The sequence below is a fragment of the Eptatretus burgeri genome, chromosome 13 (genome assembly GCF_056783735.1).
Source record: "Eptatretus burgeri isolate ZD-2024b chromosome 13, Ebu_testis_v1, whole genome shotgun sequence".
NCBI lineage: Eukaryota > Metazoa > Chordata > Myxini > Myxiniformes > Myxinidae > Eptatretus > Eptatretus burgeri.
In genome coordinates this window covers 47,645,512-47,665,511 of record NC_140973.1, presented here as the reverse complement: position 1 = coordinate 47,665,511, position 20,000 = coordinate 47,645,512, and the positions used below count along the sequence as shown (strand labels likewise).

General features: G+C 40.9%; 1 protein-coding gene across 7 annotated transcripts in view; it reads left to right on the top strand.

Annotated features, from left to right (window-relative positions):
* Positions 1–20,000, top strand: part of LOC147014419 (dedicator of cytokinesis protein 3-like) — a 381,754-nt gene that overhangs the window by 335,113 nt on the left and 26,641 nt on the right. For 6 of the 7 annotated variants that reach the window (XM_085852361.1, XM_085852356.1, XM_085852357.1 and 3 more), the window contains 3 exons: positions 3,198–3,298; positions 13,914–13,995; positions 14,210–14,317. In XM_085852361.1, the coding sequence (XP_085708487.1) occupies positions 3,198–3,298; positions 13,914–13,995; positions 14,210–14,317 (291 nt within the window). The remainder of the gene's footprint in view (positions 1–3,197; positions 3,299–13,913; positions 13,996–14,209; positions 14,318–20,000) is intronic. The other variant, XM_085852358.1, reaches the window with a different exon arrangement.

Here is a 20,000-nt window from a genome sequence, read left to right as displayed (position 1 = left end):
TGGCAGGCATTTTTAAGTTGGAGATGGCCATCCCAACTCAGTAAAATATTCGATGCCAGAATACGATCACCAAATTTCAACGCATGTCTTCCCACAAACAAACAAACAAGAAAAAGACATCATGCAGAGCACGATACTTGCAAAATCCACCTCCTCTCCAAAGGTTTCCATGGATACATCAAATTGTCTCTTTCATTAAGATTAAAATTGACAATCTTGAACAAAGCTCAGGTCAATCAGAAAAAAAATTGATTATTTATCTGATTGAAATTGATTTTAGAAGTTTGACCTTGAGATGACCTTTAGACCTCAAAAATAGTTTGGTTTCCCAATTCAGTAATGCACTATGCAATTGCTGTTTAATTCCCAAGTCAATCAGATGAAAATTGACGATTTTCAGATAAAAATTGATGATTTTAGAAGTTTGACCTCGAGTTCACCTTTGACCTCAAAAATCGTTGGTTTCCCAATCCAGTGATGCAATATGCAAATCCTGTTCAAATTTCAAGTCAATCGGATGAAAAATGACGATTTTATAAATTTGACCTCAATATGACCTTTGACCTCAAAAGCAATAGGCTTCTCAGTTGAGACTATCTGTACAACTTGGTAAAGTTTCATGAAGATTGGTTTAGAATTATGACCTGTAGGCGATAAACAGACAGACAGACAGAATAACAAAATTGACTGACCAATATACAGGACAAATCTTAAATTTTGCAAGTAACAAGCAAACACGTATGTTTCAACGCCTTCACCCCACATGTCCGATGACTATAGTTTTCATCACACTATAATACAGAGAATTGACTTATTTTCGAATGATTTGTACAACTTCCAGGAGGTTGATTAACTTTTTTAGCGATAACATTGTTTTCAAGTTATTCTATCCAGCGGGGCAGGAGTGCATTGGCAGGTATGATAATTCCCCATTTGTTTGTTTTATATACAATGTCAAGGCTCATATAAGAGCCAACACACATAACATTAAACAAGGGGAGCAGGAGACAAGAGGGGCAGGAGAGAGAAGCACAAACCAGTGGGGAACTGAGACATTAGATCTGTGGAAGGGAGAGGTTTGGGGTGGGGTACATGGGGAAAACAAGATGTACACTACAGGGACTTTCAGGAAGGAAAGCAGGGAATTTGAAGGTGGGTTTGCGGTGGATTAACGGGGGTAGAAAAGATAGTGGTTTTGGATGGCAGAAGATAAGAGATGGTGGTGAATAGCTGTTTTGAAGATCTAGAGGGAAGAGTGGGATTGAAGAGAGTGTGCGAGTTTGTTCCAAAGGCAGGAAAAAAGAGGAATGAAAGAATGAATATACATTAAAGTAAAAAAAAGAATATTAATGAACATTTTAACATGAAAGTAAAAATCTAAGTTGGAGGTGGCCATCCCAACTTAGTAGAATATTTCTATGCACACCCAGAGTACAACCACCACTTTTAAACTAAGTCCGTCCAGTTGTTTATCCGTGCATAAAATACAGAGCACGTGTGTAAATTGACCAAATAGTTTTCACTTCTACAAGATTTTCATACAGAGATCATTATTATTATTACCTCCACCACCGAAGATGGGCAGGGGTTATGTTTTCACCCCTTTCTGTTTGTTTGTCTGTCTGTCTGTCTGTCTGTTTGTCTGTTATGGTACTTATATTATGGAATCGAACATTTGCGAGTATATTTGTTTGTCTGGTCTGTGATTCTGTCTGTCTGTCTGTTTATCTGCATGTCAATTGCTTACAGGTCACAATTTTAAACCGATCTTCACGAAATGGTGGAGTTGGTCACAAGCAAAAAGCCTACTGATTTTGAGGTCAATAGGTCAACATAGGCTCAAAGTCAACAACTAAGGTGGTATTTCTAAAATCTTCAATTTTTATCTGATTGACTTGAAATTTGAACAGGATTTGCATTTCATGTCACTGGATTCAACCACACATTACTTTTGAGATCAACATTGGCCAATAGGTCAGAATAGGCCATAGATCAGCAACTTTGGTGAAATTTCTAAAATCCTCAAATTTCATCTGATTGACTTGAAATTTGAAGAGGATTTGCATATCAGGTCATTGATTAACTTGAAATTTGAAGAGGATGCTCTGCACGATGTCTTTCTTGTTTGTTTGTTTGTCTTTGAACAAGATATGTCAAAAAGTTGTGGACAGATTCTGACGAAATTTGGTGGACAGGTCGGGTGTGTGACAAGGACGAAATGATTAGATTTTCGTGAAGGTCAGAATCCGGATCCAGGCACTAGAATTTTTTAAAATGATTCCTCACAATTGAGAGATTGGGACAAACATAATTTATAGCACGATATCTCAAAAAGTTATGGACAGGTTGGAATTGTGACAAGAACGAATTGTTTCGATTTTGGTGGAGATCCTGATCCTGACGATAATTTTTTTTTATATTTTAAAGTGATTCTTCACCATTGAGAGATGGGGCCAAAAACGATATATCGCAAGATATTTCAAAAAGTTGTGGATGAGTTATGACAAAAATTGGTGGATCAGTTGGTTAGGTGACAAGGACAAGCCAAGTAGATTTTGGTTCAGGTCTGAATCCAGATCCGGCCTCACAGTGGGATCCAAATCAAACTGTTAAACCTGGCAGAGGTATGCACTCTACCGAGTGCCATTCTCGTTTCATATCCAGCCTGTGGCTGCTGGTTGCATCATTGCTGAAACTGCTGCCATGCCGCTGATTCAGTGAACCTATTACCTGTAAGCTGGTACTCATTTTACCAACCTCAGAAGGATGACAGACTGAATCAACCCACCTCGTGTTATTTCCAGAGCATGACCAGGGCTCAAACTGAAGACCCTAAATATCTTAAGCCAGTCACCTTAACTGTTCAGCCAACACCACATGCCATACAGAGTTACTGTACAATTATGATACTCATTACAGTACTGTAAACCGCTGGTACTTGTAAAACACTCTCCCAACGGGAGCAGCACCACACAGTATACATTTACAAAGATAATTTGTATCCCATCTCCTCCTCCAGAACCCCCACGACTATGCTTGCCTTTTATTAATGCCTAAAACTTTTCCCTGGCATACCCCAAGCCCAACCACAAAGTTTCAACTTATTCCCTCCAGCGGTTTATGAGTACATATAAGTCAAACACATACCCACAAAACAAATTAATATCGTATGATAATTTAAGTTTGTTTATTTACAGGAGTCCGCAGCACTTGGCCGAGTCAGTCCTGCTTTTCCCTCTACCTTCGCTGCATCATTGGCCTTCAACACAAGCATCACTAATCTATATAACAGGCAAAGGTTAGTGCAGTATCGCAACATGCACAAAAAGGACACAGTTACGAAATTTGGAACTTGCATGTATCCTTTAGAGGTACTTTTTAATGGTTGACTCAGGGTGATCTCGGTGACATTCGTTTTAGCTGCTATATTATTTCACACTTCTGATTTACGTTTTGCTGCTTTCTGATTTTATACTAGGGATAATTATGATTATTATTTTGTCATAAATCGTTTGGTATATTTAGTTATTTTAGTATTAAAGTAGTGAAATGTCAATTAGATTGAGAATCATATAGTGACACAGATGTGAGGACACACTAAGAATGTGATTAGCAACAGATAAACACAACCCAGTTTGTGATTATGGTTTGCACATCATGATTGTGCAATGTTTTGACATGGGTGAGTCATCCGAAAGCATCAGTGAGATCCATATCTGAGGGACATCTGCATGTGTCGGCATGCACAGAGTATTATGGACTTGTGGTTGGTCCTTTCGAGGTAAATTGCTGTAACTGGTATGAAAAACCTGAAAGAACATGGACATAGAGCTTGGCGATAGTTTTTATTGGCCGTTCTCACTCTACAATACTGTGCCACCTTGTCACCTTTGCTTAACCTCAACCATGCAGTCTCTTTTGGAGCTGTGGTCACACTCAGCCAGGGAGATGTCCCACAAATTCAGCATTGCTCTTTATATGGTGCCAGTGTCCTGCTTATGGCACTAGAGAGCTGGCATTTGTCATGGCAATAATCTTGAGACAAGACCTTACCACTTCATGGTGCAGCAGGACCCCCATGGTCCTTTGTTTGGGTGACCTACATCTGTAAGCTTTTGGGAATGTTGATGTTTTTATAGGCTCTGGTGATTCACTGTTACAAAGTGAAACCTCCCATTTGTGAAGATCGCAATTTACAGTTGCTTCTGGGTGACCGACGCTGTTATGACATCTAGCCCAGTGTGTTTTCCATCCTTTTTGCATGACGGTCACAAATAATACTCATTTGTCCATGATACCATGTCAAGTCAATTATGCAAGGCCTTTATTTCAGTGGTGCTTTGTTGTCTGCCTTCCATGCACCTCAATTATTAAATCAACATGGCTGATTCTTTTGTGCATTACACCATCAAGTCTTTCATTGACAGTTTCTGCACAGCCCTGAATGAAACACGAGTTTTCTGAGGATGTTTAAATACTCCCTGCATTGAAATTAAGTCGTTCAAATTTTCTGCCGCATCGCTTTTAAGTGTGGTCATTAAGATATGACTAGTGGTAAGACAATAAGGTGAGATAGCTGTGTTATATGTTAAATAAAGACTTGTTTCGGCATTCATCAGAAAAATGGAAGTGATTTCGATTTGAGAAAGTATATTAAACTTTGTAACCATTTTACTTTCTTTATAACCAGCAGAAGCCTATGGTAAAATACCACGACATTAAAAAAAGAGGGGGAAAAAGGAAGCCTTTTATTCTTGCACATGTTGAAAGATATCAAAATTGGGAGGTTAAATAAGAAATGCATTGAGTTGTTCTATGCACCCAGCACTCAAAGAAAAGAGGAGAATAAAATGAGCTTCACAACTTATTGATTTATTAAAAAAAATTGATTGGGTGAACTTGCCATGTATTATATTAAGATAATTCTCAGTTTAGGAACGAAGTACAAGCTGTCCACAAAGTCTTGTTCCAGTTTAAAATTTTTATTTCAGCCTAACTAAAGAAGATACAATGATGCAGTTTTTTGCATTTTGTCACATAATTCATAAATTTTCTTTTGTTCTTCAGTACACCTCAACATGTGCACCTTTAGTGGCACATAGCACATCTAAGCGATAATCCACTTCAATCCACATGTTGGCCAACATATCCCTCGTCACACTGCTGATGCAATTGGTTGTTCTTGCATGAAGTGTTTCAATGTCAGCAACAGGGATTTGAAAAAAAATCCTTGACATGCCCCTTCAAGAAGAAGTCCAACAGCGTCACATTGGGAGACTGTGGAGGCCAAGGGGCCAGGGGACTGCCACACCACGTCCAATCCATCTATCTGGGAAGTTCTCAGTTCTAAAGGTTGAACTGTCTGCACTTTGTATGTGTGGAGATGCAATTCCTTGGATAAATAAATAAATCAAAACTTTGTTTTTTATATAATAAATTTCCTGTATGTTTGGATTAATTTGAAGAAATTTTTACCAAATAAATTTTTCTCTACAAAGAGCATTTCTGTGTTTCAGAGGAGACAGACAGAAATCATTAGTCTATTATATACTGTTGTGGCAAAAAATATTGGCACTCTTGCATTTTTTTCAAATAACTCACAATTTTATCTAAAAATAAGTTGAAATTGACGAAAGTATTTGGTCTCCACAGTTCTTTGTTTCACTGTTAATGTTACAGATCCTTTGTTTTTGATTCAGAACTTAATATATCCTTTTAAATCAGAAAATAAAAAGAAATTGCATTGACAAAATTGACACCCTCGACTTAATATTTGGAAGCACATCCTTTGGACAAAATAACTGCAGTCAAGTGCTTCCTGTAGCCATGAATGAGCTTCGTACACCTCTCTACTGGCAGTTTGTCCCACTCTTCTTGTGCAAACTGCTCCAGTTCTCACAGATTTTAAGGGTGCCTTCTCTAAACTGCTGTTTTCAGATCTCCCCACAGGTGTTCAATGGGATTTATATCTGGACTTATTGCTGGCCACTTCAGAACAGACCAGCATTTTGTCTTGAACCATTCCTGGATGTTTTTTGAAGTGTGTTTGGGGTCATTGTCCTGCTGCAAGACCCATGACCTTCGACGAAGACCCAGCTTTCTGATACTGGATTGAACATTGCACTCCATAATGCTTTGGGAATCCCCTGATTTCATGATGCCATGCACACATTCAAGGCACCCAGTGGCAGAGGCAGCAGAGCAACCCCAAAACATCACTGAACCTCCACCATATTTGACTGTAGGGAAGGTGTTCTTTTCTTTGAAGGCTTCATTTTGGGTTTTTTTTTTTGTTCTTTTGGTTTTTTTTGTAGACAATGTCAAGGCTTGTATGAGAGCTAACACACAGAACGTACAACAAGGGGAGAAGGAGATAAGAGGGGTGGGAGAGGGAAGGACAAAACAGTGGGGAACAGAGCCATGAGGAGATCTGTGGAAGGGAGAGGGATGGGGCAGGGTACACAGGATAAACAAGATGGACACGACAGGGACTTTCAGGCCCTTACACGACAGGGACTTTCGGGAAGGTAAGCAGGGAATTTGAGAGAGTGTGGGAGTTTGTTCCAAATGTGGGAAAAAAGAGGAATGAAAGAGTGAAGGTGAGCAGTGATTTTTTATTTTGGTAGTTTTACCATAAGGGGGTTTATGGCGGACCTTGAGCACCCTGTAGAAATATTGGGGGGATAGATCGCATGCAGAGCAAGGGGGGGCAAGACCAGAGAGGAGACGATAGAAAACAGAAAGACCACCGACTGCCTGCGGTGAGAGAATGAGAGACTCAAAGACTCAGCTTCATCGCAGGAGATACCAATGATCCCAAATGCCTTGGTTTCGACAGCATGAAGCCGAGAAAGGTGAGAAGCGGGAGCACCAGCGCAAAGGGGAGAGCAGTACTCCATCAGGCTGTGGAAAAAAGCTTTGTATGTGGTCAGGAGCTCAGGTGTGCCAAGGAAGAACTTTGCATGAGAGAGGGTTCCCAGTTGGCAACTGGCTTTGGAGGCCAGCTTGGAAATGTGGCTTTCCCAGGAAAGATCATGGCAGGTAGTGAGACACAGAAGCTTGAATGAAAGGACTTCTTCAAGTGGATTGTTGAGAGAGTAGATTGGGGGGTGGGGGGGAGAGGGTCCATACGGTCCTTTCAGAGTGACATAGTGAGAGTGTAAGATTTGTCAGGATTGAAAGACATGTTCCATGTGTTGGACCAGCTTGTAATTTTATCCAGATCTGCAGAGAGTGAAAAGGCTGCTGCCTGCCTATCTGAGGGTTGACAGATGGCAGAGGGTGGAGTCATCAGCAAAAAGATAAAGAGGATTTTTCAGAGAGTCAGGGAAATCATTGATGAAAAACAGAAAAAGAACAGGGCCCAGAACGCTTCCTTGAGGAATTCCAGCCTGGACAGGAAGAGTTGAGAGAACTCCATTAAGGGCCACACATTGGATGTGACAGGAGAGGAAGTCTGCGAGCCATGAGTAGAGATGGCCTTGGATATCATAGTTGCTTTATGTACCATAACGATGATGTACTTTACTAAAAAGCTCTAATTTGGCGTCATCTGTCCACAGGACATTCTCCCAGAAGGATTTTGGCTTGTTCAGGTGTGTTTTGGCAAACTCCAGTCAGGCTTTCAAATGTCTCTCTCAGCAGTGGGGTTCTCCTGGGTCTCCTACCAGAGAACCCCCTTTCATTGAGTTCATGACGGATGGTGCTAGTTGAAACAATCATACCTTGTGTCTGAAGGTCAGCTTGAATCTGTTTGGCAATTGATCGAGGTGCTTTCTCCACCATTCGAACAATCCTTCGCTGCAATATTCGATGGAGTTTTCTCTTGCGACCACGTCCAGGGAGGTTGGCTACAGTGCCATGGGCCTTAAACTTCCTGATAACATGGTGTATGGCAGACACAGGAACATCAAGGTCTCTGGAGATGGATTTGTAGCCTTGAGATTGTCTATGCTTGACTGCAATCAATTAGTCAGACCTCCTCAGACTCTGGCTTTCTTTCTTTTCTCCATGCTCATTGTGTTACACACGTCACACAGTGACACAAAACAGCAGAATGACTCCTTTTCTCGATTCAAACTGGTTGAATGAGTGATTTTTATATTACAGGCTCCTGCAACTCACCACAGGTGAGTTCAATTCCAAAGTAAAGGAGAATCACTTGCTTGAAATCTCATTATTTTTGACAACTTCCAAAAGGTGCCAATAATATTGTCTGCGCCATTTTAGGATTTCTGTGTGGACTAGGCAAAGATTTATAATTTTTTCAGCTTTTTTGTTTTGTTCCACTGCAAGCAAAATAAATGCATATGTGGATACCAAAATATTTTTTTAATTTCAACAATTTTCTGGAAGAAATGGTGCATAATTTGAAAAAAAGTGCAAGGGTGTCAACATTTTTGGTCATTACAGTATATACCAGGAACTGATCCATGATTTTATGTTGGGCTGTGTGCGGCACATGGGTGCAAAAATTTACATGGAACTGAAATATATAATTTCACCAAGAAAAGCGAGAGGAATATTTTTTGTGAGTGTTCCCACTAAAGAATTCCAAAGCCTCTTCTAAATATAGACAAAACATTCCAATACACTTGAAAAGAAGTACTCTAATGAAAAAACTTTTGCTCAAAACTCAACATTTATTTTAACTATTGTCTCATAATAAAAATCCAATTGAATGAAAAGCAGACATTGCATGTAATGAAACAAATATCATGATGATCAAAACAAATGAATGTCTCTGATGTATTGAACAAGGTCTGACATGGAAGTTACCTTCAGAGTTACAGTTTTTCTATCAGCTGAACATTTGCCTTCATCATCTCGACTGTGTGAATCACTCATAACAAAGATTTCTTCTCCAACACATTTGATGCCTATTATATACCCTGGAGAATTCCCCATGGTCAAAAAAGCATGTTCTTGAGTCTTGAAAACACAGACTGAGTGCCAAATTCAAATAGAATGATCTGATACTTGGGATACCTTTCCACTTCTTGGTTCATGAATGGTAAGGAGAAAAGGAGCATCTTCGATGACAAATGATTCCAGTAATTCTTTAATCATCAATTATCCACCATGGGAACAAACGGAATGGTACAAATCAGTCCATGTTGAATGTTGTGGTCAACATCAGCTGTGGTCTGAGTCATATCGGGTGATGCCATTTTTGGCCAAGAGTAATAGTGTATATAGGCCCAAACCTGGAAAAAATTTATAACAAGCTGAAAATTTCAGGAAAGATGCCTATGGGTATGATAAATAACATATAAAAAGTCCCCGAAAATCCTCCTTGTGCTTTTCAAAATGGCCGCCATTTTGTTTTTTTTTATCATATCTTAACAAGTAGACATGGTAGAAATGCAAACAGTGTCGAAACAGGTTTTCAAATACAAGCAAGCCTATAAAATAATTAATATAATTACATGATTAAAACACTCAAAATATCCCAAACCAAGATGGCGGCCAGTATGGTGCCAAATATGGCCACCGTTCTCTATTTTATCATATCTTAGCAACCAGATATGGTAGAAATGCAAATAAAGTGTCTAAATATAGGTTTTCAAACACAGGCAACCCATTTAAATCATTAAGTATATGAGTAAAACATTAAAAATATCCAAAACCAAGATGGCAGCCAATATGGCAGTAAATATGGCCACTGTTCTCAATTTCATATCTTAGCAACCACTTGTGATAGAAATGCATAGGTTTGAAGACCCAAGCAATCTGATGAAATTATTAATTATATGTTTTAAAAACCCAAGATACATCTGTAAACTGTGATGATGCTGTAGGAATTGGTCGAGCAGCAGCATCAGAAATGGCTGGTAAGAAGTTCACAGACATCACGCTACGCCACAATGACAAGGTGAAGACGATTGGTGCCCAGAGTAAGACAGTCAAAGTCAGGGGACAAAACGCAGAAGTCAATCCAAGTCTCTTATTCAACAGAATCTCATGTGTCCTGAATAACAGTTCTGAGATGGGATCATTCTTGGCTTATGAACTTGCTCCTCAGCCACCTTCCCTTTTCCAAGGCGGTGTGATGCGGAAGCCAACAAAGAGTTCCCTGGGTCTCCTGTTGAAATCATTCACCCAGCAATCCAACCTGCCAGAGAATTGCCTCTTTGTCTTAGATGGTGGCCACCTACTTCAACCATTTGTTTGGCCACAACTGTCCACCTGTGCTGGTGTATATCAATCATATATTCCATACATCCTGAAGCATTATGGAGCTCAATCAACTGTGGTGTTTGATGGATATGGTAGCACAACTTCAACAAAGGTAGCTGAGCAGAGACAGAGAGCCCAGAAGTGTACATCCAGTGATATCATATTTGAGGATAATATGCCAACCACTACAACACAAGCAGCATTCTTAGCTAACAGTAACAATAAGAATAGACTAATACAAACTCTACGTGAAAAGATGCTTATGGCTGGCATACGTGTCAAGCAGGCTGAAGCAGACGCAGATACACTGATTGTTTCAACAGCGCTAGCCATTGCAGAGTCAGAAGAGCTGTCAGTTGTTGTCGTTGGTACAGACACTGACTTACTTGTCATGTTAGTGGCTCGAGCAACCGCTACTACAGATATGTACATGTTATGCCACAGCAATCCTGTAACGGTCTACAACATTCATGATATTCAGCATGCCATAGGAGACACCAGCAATCACTTGATGTTTCTACATGCTGTGACAGGTTGTGACACTGTGTCTGCAATCTATCGTCAGGGCAAGCGCTTTCAACATTGTGCACAAAAAGCAGGACTATGACTTGTTGGATACCTTCACAAAAATTGGAAGCACCCATGATGAGGTGAAAAGAGCAGGAGAAAGCTTTATTCTCAAGCTGTATGGAACCAGCAACTTTGAATCACTTGATGAATACCGCCACATTGCATACAAATGGGCAATTGGTCGCAGTTCCCTGAGTTCATCTTTTCAGCTAGCAAGTCTGCCTCCAACTAGAGCTGCAGCAAAGCAACATTCGTACCGCACTTATCTCACGGTTCAAGAATGGATGGGAAATACTTTGCCACCAACGGATTGGGGATCGAGGTCACAGGATAATACCCTCATACCAGTGGAAACTGACCTCCCTGTTGCCCCTGACACTTTGCTCAACATGGTTTCATGCAGGTGCAAAGTTGATGGATGTGGTGGTATATCATGTGGATGCAAGAAACTGGGATTGTTTTGCACTTCAATGTGCAGCAAATGTACCGGCCAATCATGCAAGAATACTACACCAACATTGTTGGATATGGTTGATGAAGATACAGCACCAAAGCCATTGGATAATGAGACTGAAGATGACAATGAGGATCATCCATGAAGCAACATGGTAACAAATGACTTTATGCTCAATTCATAAACTATGATAAGAACTAAGCTTAGAGGGTATTGAGGCTTCCCTAATTTCCTTTTATATTATACATAATTTATATGTGCCTACTCATAAAAGTAAGGTTTGATTTGGCTTGGATTTGTCAGCCACACAGACGTTCATCCTGGCCGCCATCTTGATTTTTACATCTTGGGCTTTTTAATCATGTGATTAATTATTTCATTGAATTGCTTGTGTCTTCAAACCTATATTTAGACACTTTGTTTGCATTTCTATCATATGTGGTTGCTAAGATATGATAAAATAGAGAACGGTGGCCATATTTTGCACCATACTGGCCGCCATCGTCGTTTTGGATATTTTGAATGTTTTATTCATGTAATTAATGATTTTATAGGATTGCTTGTGTTTGAAAACCTACATTTCGACACTTTGTTTGCATTTATACCACGTCTACTTGTTAAGATATGATAAAAAAAAACAAAATGGCGGCCATTTTGGCGGCCATCTTGAAAAGCACAAGGAGGTTTTCGGGGACTTTTGGTATGTTTTTAAACTCGTTTTTCTGGACCTTTCCTGAAATTTTCAGCTTGTTATAATTTTTTTCCAGGTTTAACTTATAATTCTTGGCCTAATTCTGAGACTGCATCATCGGTTATATACACCTTCATACATATTTTTTAAATGATCGCTTTTGATGAGAGGGGAGGGGTATAAGGGGTGTGCCCCTCTCCCACCGGATCCACCCCTGATTTTTGTCCACCCATAGGATGTCCTTATTTATAGGACTTTATGTCCAATGGAGATCGGATGAGTGCTCGTCACACTCCACATGCTTCAATTTACCCACCGATTGCATCACGTATCTTCTGGTTGAATGGTTTTCATTAGCGGGAACAATCATCTGGGTGGCAGATGGATGGTTGGTCTTTGCGGATTATGCAGTTTTACCGTGTGAAACATAATCCCTGACGATGCTCACCATAAAAGTCAAGAGCTGCGTCTGATGTATAAACGACGAATGTGGTCATCATTGGTTAGATATTTATCTGTATGCCATCCTGATGAGGGAGAATAAGCCCGAAATCCAGATAGGTGGTCTGTTTGATGTTTAACTGATGTTGACCGTGTGTAATCTTTGTCTGTTTGACAAAGTCGTTGGGCCTAGACCTCTGAGGTTGGCGGTGACACTTTGGTGTTGAACTATGTCCAATGGAGATCGGGGGAATGCTATTCACACTCCACATGTTTCGTTTTATAAATAAATATTTGTATATTTATATGTACATATATTTATATATAATACATCTTCATTTTTTTTCATTTATATGTTGACTGCTTTTGACGTTTACATGTGGTACATTCTTGGGAGCCTCGTTGGTATGCATTTCTGTCTGCTCTGTTGCTGATGATTTGCCAGCAAGTGATGAAACTGGTCCGGCAGCTGAGGGAGGGTGTGTAGCATTGAGATTCTCTCTCGTGTGTACGATGTGTGAACATCTTTACAGCTGTGGAGGAACTCTGGAAAGGGTTTGAAACAGCAAAGGGCTTACCTTGGGTAGCCTTTCATGGTTGCTTTATGCAGCTTCTTCAGCTCAAAGAGCGTGGGAGGAGTCTATTTATTTATATAATCTTAGCCACCTGGGTTTAATTGAGTAGGTGAGAGCTAATTGGTTATTCCCACCATTCACAGGTGAGAGATGTTGGTGGCTCTTCATTTTTCATATACATACATATACATATACGGATGAAGACCCACAACTGATCTCAAACAATGAAATTAAATTTTCCTGTCATATTGAGTTTATGCCCAAATCTCTGATGTTCTTTCTGAGTTAGATTTAAAGCTGTATCCTTGTGGCACAGACCATTTTCTGCTGCATCAGACACATATGGTAGTTAGATGGTCTATTGTCCTTTATCACATCAGAAGAGAACCTGGTTTGTTGGATTTTGTTCCTGATTCAATGCTCACTGGTCCATGCATACGTGTATTGGAAATCATACCTCTTCGTGAGCTGTGACCGATAATTAGGCCCCAAATGGGAATTTTATTTATCTGCGTCATTAGTGCAATTAAATAAAAGTGTACATTAGACTTGTATGCCAAAGCTTTAAACAAAAGGTTTTCATTTCATTTTCAGAGCTGTTAATTTAAAGCTGGCACCAGCAAAGGAGATTGATCAAAAGTTGATCAAAAGGTGAAACACCGACCTCCAACTACTCTTATATAAGACTATTTTGGGTTTGTGACTACCTTAAGCCCTTATATCATTATGACTTTCTGACAGAAAAAATTCATCTGGGGGAGAAAAAAAACACTCATTATAATAGCGAACCTTTTGCGTTTAAAATAATGTACTTGGATGTGTTTGCTCATTAATTCTAGTTTTTACACTTGTGAAAAAATTGAGTTCCTTGACCTTCATTGTAGAAGTAGTAGTACTACTTGTTATTTAAGACCATGGTGTTTCAAACATCCTTCACCAAGAAATCTGACAGAGTCTTGTTTAACACAACATTGGCTTTCCTCAACTCTTGCCTCTCTAACAGCCCAAGCAGCCAACCCGGCTCGAGCCGCGTCTCTTCTTCCTCTCTGTCATCCCAAGCATCGGGAGAGGCTACAGACAGCTTGGTATGACCCAGATATCACAGAGCATCAATATCAGCTCTGTTGTTGAGCATTTGAAGTTACTTGACCCACTAGACCTTGCAAGTTTTGTTTTTGACTGACCTTTTCAGACCTTAATTTCCTGTGTGTCAGTGCCAAGGCTGATCATGTTGATTAATCCACAAATGACTTGCTTGCTTGCACAGCTTCATAACAGCTTGCTGTGTCACTCTTACAGCTGCATCCCATTGGGTTCTTTAAATCTGCAGCAAACAAATCCAATCTGAATGAAAACTGTGAAAGTCCTTTGGTTAGTTTGAGCAGTCATAGAAGGAGACCTATCAAGGTGAGAACACAGAGTGAATTTGATGACTTTCCTTTCTTAGGATTTGAAGTAAATTAACGTGTGTGTGCGTGCGTGCGTGCGTGCGTGCGTGCGTGCACGTTTTGTTATGTTTTCGTTTTGACATTGAGTTAAGCCATTGTGATAATTATCCATTGTTCAGAAAAAAAAACTTGAAGATAGAACCAACTAACAATTACGACGAAGCACTACTCTGCTAATTTTGAAATAAACAGGTAAGAACAGATTGCCCTCACGCAATGTTTGATTCCTGATCCACAAACCTCGTCAGGTATTTGTTCCAGTGTCGGCAACCTTTTTATATCCAGTTTGCAACTCATTTCTGGCCACGTGCCAGTGCACGGAGTTGTTTTTATTTGGACGCTTAGACTTTTAGCACGCCATTTACTGGTAGTCTGCTCACTTTTTGATCACATTTGATATGATCTGATATTATATGGATGAACATGAGTTAAGTGGTTTTGTGACCATTTCCCTGCTCACATACTCCTGGAGGTGGACTGCTTTGCTTCCCCCCTCCGTTTCAGAATCCCTGGATGGTATAGACCTTTAGGTACAGCGTTCTGGCAAGCTGGTCACCTTTTTTGTGAGTGGGCAGGCATGATTGATGAGGAATGTGCATGGCATTGCTAGGCGATTATTCCTCCATTCCATGAAGCGGTAGAGATTTGTGGAGGTGTATGAGTGAAGCAACGGCATTGTCTGCTTGCCTAAGCAATCGTTTGTGCCTTGCGAACCCTTTCACGTTTGGATTACTCCTGTCTGGCCTGGTTGCTGATGTGGTATGGGCCTATAAGGCTCAATCATTGATGCGGCAGAGATCCATCCTTGGGTGTCTGCAGTGCATGACCCACTGTTCATCAATTGGTTAACACATGTATAAATCAGAGCGTGTGTGTGTGTGTGTGTGTGTGTGTGTGTGTGTGTGTGTGTGTGTGTGTGTGTGTGTGTGTGTGTGTGTGTGTGTGTGTGTGTGTGTGTCATTGGTTGTTATCTCCATTTGTGTGTTTGAGGAGATGGAACGAAGTCCTCCCAGGACTCAAAGTATCCACCTCCGCTTCAGTAAAGGATCACGCACAGTTAATGGACCAAGCTGTTCAACTTTGTTGTTGTCAGAGTTTTGTTCTGAGGGCTCTTTTCACGATAGTCACCGAACCCCGAACTGCCTCCAACTGTCGTTCGTTTGTGGTAATATTCCCAGGAATGTTTTTCAAAATCTCAGTGAGGTTTTTCTTTATTATTCCTGTTGCTCCAATTATCACTCGTGCAATTTTGACCCTCTTCAGCCACCAAGATCTCTTGATCTCATTTTTGAGGTCCTGGGTCATACCATTTATTTAAAAGAGCATTCTAAAGTCACTTTTTCATATTCCGTATGCGTACTAATGTTCAAGTAAAAAAGTGCAGTTCATCCTCCTTATGTTAATAGATGTGATCATATGACCCCTTTATAAAGCATCTATTTGTTACACTTACACAGGGTAGGGAGGGATAGGGAAGGAATATGTTGGAAATCCCAACATTGAGTAAAGGAACAGAAGGGAAGAGGAAAGGAATGGAGGTCTCTCTTTATTGTGTACGTATAGTTAGTTAGGGAGTAAATGGAGGAAAATAAGAGAATGTATGATGGTAGGAGAAGGAAAGAGGATGAGTGGGGTTTTTAGAGAGAAGGAGAGAAAGATTGGCAGGATCTAGGAGGATGGGGATTAGATAGAATGGAAGGAAAGCAGCAGAGAGAGGGTAAAGAAAAATTCTGCCATTTTGTCATGCAAAATAAATAGATAACTCCAAAAGTTAACAGGGTAGCAAAGTGTCTGAGTGGAGACAGAAGGGACAGGACGTTAAGGAAATTAGGAGGGAGACTTGTATGAGATATATCACTGAGGGGGGTGGGGGTCAGGGAGTTCCCCACGTCGACGCCCCTCAAAATAATTTACTAGATGATGACATAATTGTCATCGAGATTGGGGAAAAAATAGTTTAAAAAGTCAGAAAAAACATTTATAAAAATGAAAAAATATGCCCACAAAAAACAACCAAACAAGGAAGGAAGGAATGATGAGGAAATAATGCCAAGGTAGGAATGATGCCACAATCCTTTTACGGATTGCCATCATGACATATTTTGACATTTTTCCGTCTCAATCACACAACAAATTAAATATACAATGACACCAACCCACACTACAAATGTACAACTACCTTTAACATAGACACCTTCATACAATTGTTACCATTGCCATCAAAAATATCAAAAGTTGTCATGATGGCAATCCATAAAAGGATTGTGGTGCTGTATTGTGGTGTCATTCCTATCTTGTTATTTTTTGCCATTCTTTCCTTCCTTGTTTGGTTGTTTTTTGGGGATTCCATTCCTACATGTTTTTTTCCTTTTAATAAAGTTGTTTTTCCGACTTGTAGATAATAAGAATTATGGGAAATCCCCCCAAATTCTTCGTTTTTTTTTTGTCTTTCATGGAAACCCCAAGTAGGGAGCACATTGAGTACACCCTGAAATGTTTGTGTCAATCAGCCCAAGGGTCTTGAAGTTATTACCGCAAAAACAGACAAACATATACATACGTACACACCGCTTTTTCCAAATTGAATTAACTTTGTGGCTCCTGACTTATGAGCCACTCTGTACACAGTACAGTATATGTACATATGTATATATATATATATATATATATATATATATATATATATATATATATATATATATATATATATATATATATACATATGTACATATATATATATGTAAAATGAGAAAATGAACAGGATAGAACCATCATAAATATATGTGAAAAATTTTTGGGCCCAGACTGGGAATCAAACCCAGGTCCTCTGACCAACTGTACCAGTGCTCTGCCATCTGAGCGATCCGTGTAACTCAATTCTTCTACAAACACTGTATAAGTGCCACTCTCTTTCCCCCACTGCTTCCAGGGCACTCACTGCCCAGGAAGCAATGGGGGAAATATCCTCTCGAGAGCAGGTCCTCGCTGCTCCTTTGGTTGGTAGTGAGTGCCCAGGAAGCAGCGGGGGGAAACAGAGTGGCACTTATATATGTGGAAGAAGTGTGTTGCTCAGCCGGTGGGTCACACAGATAGCTCAGATAGATCAGATGGCAGAGCACTGGTATGGTTTGCCAGAGAACCTGGGTTTGATTCCCATATGCCCTCACAAAGCAAGTGACTCGTATTTTGCCGGTTTGACCCATTTCATTTCATTCAACCCGTGGACCCGTTTTAGTATCGTTAAAACATGCATTGGATGAAAAGTATAAACAATTTCAAAATCGCAATGTTTCGCTTCGATTCCACTCACATGGAGTCACACACAGAGTGACGGATCTGCAGCGCCCTTTATCCGATATGCAAGGTACCGCTCCAGTCTGACTCTATTGGCTGGGTAATGACATGAGCTCTCCCCAACTGACCAATTCCTTCAGTCATCATCTGTACACATCACTTCCTCTCGTCTACCATTTGTCATTACCTCAAATCAATCAGTAGGCCGATTTGCTTTCCAATTAGGTCTTCGACTTCTTACTGTGATATTTATCGGTACTTTTGAGTATTTTGATCCCGGTGTGTACCCCGGTCAGAATAGGTACACCGTATCCCTGCGTGTCGTAAAAGGCGACTAAAAGGGTTGGCGTCAGGAAAGGCATCCGGCCATAAAAACATCGCCTCAAAAGGAAACCATGATGAGTACAGCTGATGGGCAGGATACAGCCCGAAGTACCCCGTGGGGGTCCTCACCCCCTCTCGTTAAAACTCAAGGTGGGGAACCCGATCGAAGCAAGGGAGGAAATTTTTCCATTTATGATGACCAATCGTCTGATGCCCCACATGGAGATCGGTTTCTGAGGTTTGGTACATGGAATGTAGGGACAATGACAGGGAGATCTGGAGAAGTGGTTGAAACATTGGTCAGAAGAAGAGTGGACATATGTTGTGTGCAGGAGACATGGTGGAAGGGAAGTGGTGTGAGAATGGTGAAGGGAAGGCAGGGGCAAAAGTACAAGTTTATGTGGCAAGGGTGCCCGGAAGGCGTGCATGGTGTTGGTGTAATGTTTTCTGAGGAGTTTGTAGACAGTGTAGTGAGTGTGACTAGAGTGAGTGAAAGGTTGATGATGGTGAGAATTGTGATCGGAAATCTCTTGGTGAACGTCATCTGGGGATATGCCCCGCAGGTCAGTCGAAGCGATGAAGAGAAGAACATGTTCTGGTGTGCGATGGAGAAGTTGATGGAAAATGTGAAAGATGAGGAAGTTGTTGTGGTTGGAGGAGACTTGAATGGACATGTGGGAAGGAGTCCAGACGGTTTTGAGGGAGTCCATGGGGGTTATGGATATGGTGTGAGAAATGGAGAAGGTGAAAGGATCTTGGAGTTTGCTGATGGAGCTGATTTGTTGATCTGTAATACTCAATTCCAGAAAGTGAATAATAAGCTTATTACATACACGTCAGGTGGGTTGACGACAACCATTGACTACCTGATGGTGCCTTGGCGAGATAGGGGAAACCTCCAGGACACAAAGGTGATCCCAGGGGAGGAGACTGTTTCGCAGCACCACCTGGTTCTCTGCGATATAAGGGTGAAAGGTGCGCGGAGAATTCGGCGGGTGAAGTACCAACCGAGGATGAAGGTGTGGAGGTTGAAAGAGGCGACAGTGAAGGAAGCATTAAGAGAGAGGCTGAGTATGGTTGAAGATGATGTGGTTGAGCTTGAAAGTGGTTGGATGTCAATGAAAGATAGTCTATTGGGAGCTGTTGGTGTGGTATGTGGATGGACAAAAGGACCACCGAGGCACTCGGAAACATGGTGGTGGGATGATGAAGTTGGAAAGACGATTGAAGAGAAGAGGAAGAAGTTCAAGGAATGGCAAAAGGCAAAGGATACGGTGGAAGAAGAGGCTGCACATGAAAATTATAAGGAAGCCAAGAAGGCTGCAAAGAAAGAGGTTGCAAAGGCGCAGGAGGCCCACAGGAAAATGTTTGGAGAACGCTTGGATTCGGAGGAGGGTAAGAGAGCGGTATTCAGGATTGCAAAGCAGATAGCGAGAGAGAGATTTGATGTGACGGGGGTGAGTTGCTTGAAGGATGAAGTGGGACAAATTGTTGTGGATTCAGATGGAATTTTAGGAAGATGGAAGAGATATATGGAAAGGCTGTTGAATGTAGAAAATGAATGGGATAGAAACATCGAGAGTAACCCAGTTTTAGGACCAGCAGAGAAGATAACTGAGAAGGAAGTTGAGGAAGCTATAAGAGCAATGAAGAGTAGAAAAGCAGGACGGCCGACGGGAGTTATGGGAGATATGTTGAAGGCAGCGGAATATATAGAGGAAATGTGGGCAAGGGGATTAAGAAGGGGAGATGCAGAAAATAGGGTAAAGTGGAGAAGATTGTCATGGGGCCTGCAAGGCTAACCCCTGCTTTAGCGGGGAAAATGGCCTTTAAATGCGTGTGTGTGTGTGTGTGTGTGTGTGTGTGTGTGTGTGTGTGTGTGTGTGTGTGTGTGTGTGTGTGTGTGTGTGTCTGTGTGTGTGTGTGTGTGTGTGTGTGTGTGTGTGTGTGTGTGTGTGTGTGTGTGTATTTTGAATGGTAGAATTTGATTCGGATTGTTTTCATTCGTACATAGGAGGTCCACA